Raw genomic sequence first — 6,416 nt, 5'->3', positions numbered from 1 at the left:
TTTTTACAAATACATTTAGATATGGTAAAAGAACACATTCTTTCACAAAGAAAAACGAGATTGAGTCATGACATTTTCTAAGAATATGATAACAAATTATCTTTTCTCTTACTTTGAAAATAAAAGAAGATCTCCCTTGAAGGGAGATATGCATCAAACGAATAAATCGTTCATATCATTTAAATATTCACGATTTTAAAAATTCTTCTTAAAACGAACTAGTATTACATTATGAATGATTTCCAGTATATCATCTAATCCATGATTTATTGTCTACAGCTTAGATTTCAAACGTTATTGCAATTTAGAATAACACTGAGATATAATTTTCAAGTACCGATATCTCGTTGTTTCTCGTTCATGTTTTCAGATGCACGATAATCGGATAAAAATATCTTCCAAAAGGTAAAATACTTCAAAAATTGATACTGTTTTTGCTCTTTTGCTGCTTGACAATGTCGTTTCTGAAAACCTTGGATTTTTTAATATTGGTCGTTTTTCGTTGTTTTCATGTTGTATATCTGGTCTTTCAATGGATTCCTGTGTGTTATCTTGGTTGTTTCTAGATATAGAGGAGTTGCCGCAGCCATTTAAATAATAACGGCTCCATACATAAGAACGAACAGTTTTATCACAAACACAAAATAAATAAAGTTCCAAAAAGCGTGCGCACTATCACCATATGACTGTAAGATCAGTAATACAAATTCTGTTGTGCCATGATTAAACTTTGCAATGTCTAGAAAGAATCTCAAAGTACCCCACATTCTAAGACAATACAGAATCAACCAGGTAAAACAGAATAATTCGTCCTCTCTGCGAAGTCCCGCACTGATTTGATTCCATAGAAATTGACCACTTCTTTTTTTCTGGAAGTATAAATATTTTAGTTGTCATCAATGCTAATACTTAGTCAAAGTTTAGATCTACAATGCAAGTGCTAAAAAGAAAAGTTTAAACTAAACTCTAAATAAAATCCGATGAAAATTCAAAACGGAAATTCCCTAATAAAATTGCAAATTAAAAGCTAAAAAAAATAACACGAACGGATTACAATTGTCATACTCCTGACTGTGTACAGGCAGTTTCTTATGTAGAAAATGGTGAATTAAACCTGGTGTTAAAGCTAGCTAAAGCTCTCATTGTATGACAGCCGCTAACAATTCAAATGCAGACATGATCTACAATTACTTTCCGTGAGGGAAATAAATCTTTATTTTCTGATTACTGGATAAATTAATCAACTGACGATTCCAACAAGTCTTTTTCTTATTTATGTCAGTACCAAAGTATAAAACTGGTGATACCCTACAGGACTGTTAAAAATAAAACAACAATTAATTGACAATTTTACTACTTCCAAAGAACGGACTGGTGTTACGCTTCAGACTTTTTCTTAGGTTGATGTTTTTCTTTTAGTTCCAGAACATTCGTGTATTTTAGCTTTTGATTTTGCAATTTGCTTAGGGACTTTAGGTTTAGAATTTTCTACTGAGTTCGGTTTATGTTGTAATTTTACTTTTATGTTAAGTTCCAAAAAACGATGACACAATGATAAAAACGAAACCTTAACAGATTTTATAATTGTTCAAATCACAATTTCGATTGTCTAGGCGGCCATATTTCTAATCCGACCTTAATAATAAGCATATTCAATTTTGATAACCAAACCCCTACAGCTGTTTTTAAGAGATCCCAAACTTTTTATTATGTATTTAAAGCTCATTTTTGTTTTGGGGTTTATATCATAGTGTGTTGGTTATATGACTAATTTTTAGGCATATTTTGAGTTTTATTGTTAAAATCATTTACAAGACATCCAGAATGAACCTGTTTATTTACATTGTATGATGGTCTTGATTTCTTTATGATCATATTTTTCATAACCTGGAAATGTCCTGATTGATAAGAATGGTAAGTTAAATATCCGTTGTTTTCTCGGTATGAGCTTTCATTGTGAAAAAAGAACATGCTGGATTTTTTCGCATTTTTCACAGTACTGCTTGGCTAAATTGAAAAAAAAAATCACAATTATTTTGCATTTTTAACATATTTATTGTTTATTCATACAGTACTTACGTTAAAAAAACCTTTCCCTTTTAACAGGATGTAAAGAGTGACAGTTATTAGGTATGTTAGTATTTCCCATCCTTTTCCCGCCAAAAGCATTCATAAAATTCTGTTTTGATCTTTTGATGTTACCGATAGCCAGCACCACACTCCATTTATTCCTTGTACAGATTCACTCCTTCCTAAAACGCCATTTTCATACGCTATCGTTGTAATGCTTCCTTTACCATGTATATATAACAAAAAAGAGATTGAAATTTTGTTTTTAATTTTCCTGTAACTTAATACTACATTTATGAGGAGAATATAATGAAAAAGGGAAAAAAACCGAACACACATAGAAAATGGATTAGGGATTTGTATGTGTTAATATACAAAAAAAAATACCGACAATGCATATGGTTGTTAATAGACAATTCAACATTTATGTAGATTCTTTTATTTCGTGGATACAAATTTTCCTGGATTTAGGAAAATATGCATTTTCGTGGATTTTTGTTTCTGCGGTTTTCACTGTTAAAAAGGCTCATAAACGTAATAAATGATTAATTTGGTGAGATTGGAGGATTAAAAGGCATCAAAAACGTCAAAAGAAGGGGAAATGACGTTTTTTTGGTCATTGTTTCTGAAAATTTTATATCGTGCTCCTTCTGGCCTGGAGAAAATTATGGCGATTTAAACAACCAAGACAGTTCTCGTGACATGGGAATAAAATATTTTCGAGTCACATTGGCGCAGTTACTTTTAAAAAAACAAAAAATGTGTTGTACGGAACACCTGCAGAGTGAATAATACAATGTAATAGTTACGTGTTTTGAATGATTACAGAACGTTTACCACCATCACCTTACCCAGTTGCTTATATTTGTGATTTTAAAGTTCATACAAACAAACTTCACACCTGAGGGAACATTGTAACATAAGAAGTAGCTTTCCAAAATAGAATTTGAAAAATGAAAAAATAAGGGAGCCAAAATTGAGAAACAAGAAATACTTATGAACCACATATACAGACGACAACCACTGAACATTTTATTCCTGAATTAGGACAGGTGCAAACCGTTGCAGCAGGATGAAATGTTTTAATGGTACCAAACCTTTTCTATTTTCGGAAACAGTACGCAGTAAAATATAACATAGAAAAGACACAATTTAAAATATTAATGGAATGACTTAACGTAATCAAAAAACGAAGTCACACAAATTAACACATGCATAGTAAACTCTTGATGAAAATGTTGATTGTGGAATTGCAGACTTTTAATAAGCATATTTTTTCTGTTGAAGGTAGATAGGGTGTCTTCCTTCATTTTGTATTTTGAAATACCAGAAAACAAGGTCTAGATTTTTGTTAAAATGTGCAAATTTTGAAATAAGAAGGTAATTCCTGTGTAAGATTTTTCGTTATGATATAGAAAATGCATTGTTTTATCATATTTATGGTTGTATTTTACAAAAAAACAAATACTTTTGTTTGATTTATTTTTTCCAACTTTGCCATATAAGGGGAGACATCTCAAATGCAAGGGCAGATAATTCAGATAGTGTTACTTTTACAATAGAATATGTTAGGAATTTACCCATTTTATTATGAAGCAAGAAATAGAGTCCGGTGACCCCATTTATTCTTCTTCTTATCTGAAAGAATAATATTTGAGCTATCTTTTCAAATTTTATTTCAAAATTCTATGGTGTAGTTTTTGTTTTATGACCGAAAATTTGGTTTTCCATGCATAATGTATACAAAATTTGACAATTTTGCACAACCTGTAGTGTGAAAAAAAGTCCGGTGACCCATTCTTTATTTTAATATTCTTAAACAAGGAGGATAAAAACTACATTATGTCAAATTATCAAGAAATTCTATGGATTATAATTTAGACACCCCATCTACCTTAAATTTAAAAGAAAAAAATACTGAAACAATTTCATTAACATTTGAGATAATAGTTAAAAAGTTTATAACATACATACCTGGTATACCCCATGCTACCACATGCACAAATATAAACGTAACTCCAGATAAATCTACAACTCGAGAAAACCAAACACAGATGAAAAGATAAATGGCAATGAATGAGGTCCACAGAAATGAAGCAATGCTCATAGAAGTTGTTATAAAACTTTGAGCTTTACAGAAATCATCCGATTTAGAAACACTAGTGCTGCCATTCTGTATGCCTATCGAATACCATCTTACAGTCGCCATTAAGTAGCCTAATGCAGTAAATATAGCTGCTAATGTTAGAGATATTAACATCAAACGCACAGTATTACGTGTAGACGGCACAACATAATATGACCAAATTAACATTGATCCTCCAAGTATTGACAACAAGGAACTTATGGTTGTTATAGCAGATGATACGATGAGTTCCCCGGATTAAATTTAGTGATGTTAGTGGATTGTTTAAGATAAACATTTTAACTTAGTTTTTTATGCTACCTAAATAAAAGTGTACACGTACATCAAATGTCACAACACACACCACTCGACTGATTAATGACATTGTATTTTTATCTAATCAGACGAGATACCCAACACAACGATTAGATTTTAAAATAACATAAGTACATACGTAGTAGTATTTATTTGTTTATACTGGTCATTTGCTAATGTGAAAATTCAACGGTGTATAGTATTGGACTTTCCTTAAAACAGACAATGGTTTAACTGAAACATGATTAAACAACAAATTAACTGTACAATATTTTCATTAATGCATAAATGAAAGAATATGATTTTAAAATATTGATATCAAACATTATTCGTTTTTGTCTGTTTTGAACTGTATATATTAATGGAATTAATTTCATTGTCAAATAACTGAGAGGTTTAGCTAGCTATAAAATCAGGTTCAATCCACCATTTTATAAATAATAAAATGCCTTTACCAAGTCAGGAATATGACAGTTCTTATCCATTTGTTTTATGTGTTTGAACTTTTGATTTTGCCATTTGATTTGGGACTTTATTTTGTGATTTTTATCTTGGAGTTCATTATTTTTGTAATTTTTTTGATAATATTCGATAAATTAAATATCTACCCATATGACTCAGGAATAGATTACTTTAGCTGTATTTTACAAAGCCTTAAGAAATATTTGGGTCCATAATGCTCTTCGACATTATTTGGTATTTTTCTTTTTGTTCAAGCGTCACGAATGAGTCTTTTGTAGAAGAAAAGTGACTCTGTTATACAATTATTTTAATCAAGACCAGTTTGTAATATTCCAATGTTTGAATACCGTTTTAGGCAAAATAAGTACGTTTTGAATGTGTATAACGTACACAAATTGTTAAAAAAAAACCTCTAGTGCTTGCAAGTTTCCTTGATCTGACACGTCCTATGCTAAAACTGTTTAATTACAAATGAAGAGCGAATTATACCACTATAATAATTCAAATGTAACACGAAGTGATAATGACATGGCACTAGATACTAAACCAAATGAAACAGAACAGTATACAATGTACAAACCTGATTGAGAGACCACCCGTATTGAGCAAAATCTTGTGTTGAAAGACCACGAATTTTAGAACCCTCTGTGGTATATTTTATATTACTTAAACCTTATTTAAAGACCACATGTCTCATGGGATATTTGTTTTGCTCTCCCTTAAGTGGTCCTATATAATAGGTGTGACGGTATATACTTCAAACTTTTATTAGAGAATACAGTATTCATATTAAATGTTATAAATCTTGACAAAGCGGGTTAACAAAAGGTTTGTACAAATCTACAACAAAAGTTTACCCCCCCCAAAAAAAAAGACCCACATACCTAATATCAAGTTATGTAAATTAATCAGGAATTATATTGATAATAAGGTGAAGTTTCTGTTTTTTATAAGACATAAAGGATATATGTGTGACTTACATTAATGATTATTGATGATTTTTGCATAACACGTGCAGCATTATCCTTCCATGTCTTCAAAACTCATTTTTTTCAAATTTTCCAAAGAACCAATGTGAATTAAAAATAAATCAAACAGGCGTGTCTTATTAGGAACATCATTATAGCAGTCCTTTATTTTCAAACTAATAGACTAATAAGAACATAAGACACACTGTAATTCCAACGTTTTAAAAACATGTCACTAATTGAGATTGCATGGATATATGTCATCATTTTAATTAATGATTGTGGTATTGTATTTTTACCTTATCTGTTAATTTTACATTTGGTTTCTATATTTCCAGATATATTGACATGTTTTATATAATAGAAATGTGTGTTTAACATTTTGTTTAAATTTCTATTCCAATCTTTATCAGGAAAATAGCCATTGTTATATTATAGTTCGTTTCTAGTATTTTACATTTTACTGTTGTGTTTCT

The 6,416-nt window shown here is 30.2% G+C and overlaps 1 protein-coding gene across 1 annotated transcript; it reads right to left on the bottom strand.

Moving 5' to 3' along the window:
• Positions 1-590: 590 nt before the first annotated feature.
• On the bottom strand, positions 591-4,279 carry LOC134692253 (uncharacterized). The gene is made up of 3 exons (XM_063552704.1): positions 4,045-4,279; positions 1,813-1,898; positions 591-869 (listed from the first exon to the last, which is right to left on the bottom strand). Exons 1-3 carry the CDS (start codon positions 4,277-4,279, stop codon positions 591-593), a joined length of 600 nt encoding a protein of 199 aa, XP_063408774.1.
• Between the last annotated feature and the right edge of the window lie 2,137 nt (positions 4,280-6,416).

This window comes from Mytilus trossulus, chromosome 12 (assembly GCF_036588685.1).
Source record: "Mytilus trossulus isolate FHL-02 chromosome 12, PNRI_Mtr1.1.1.hap1, whole genome shotgun sequence".
Taxonomy (NCBI): domain Eukaryota; kingdom Metazoa; phylum Mollusca; class Bivalvia; order Mytilida; family Mytilidae; genus Mytilus; species Mytilus trossulus.
Note: the sequence above shows the minus strand (reverse complement) of the source record. Positions and strands in the feature narration are given on the sequence as shown.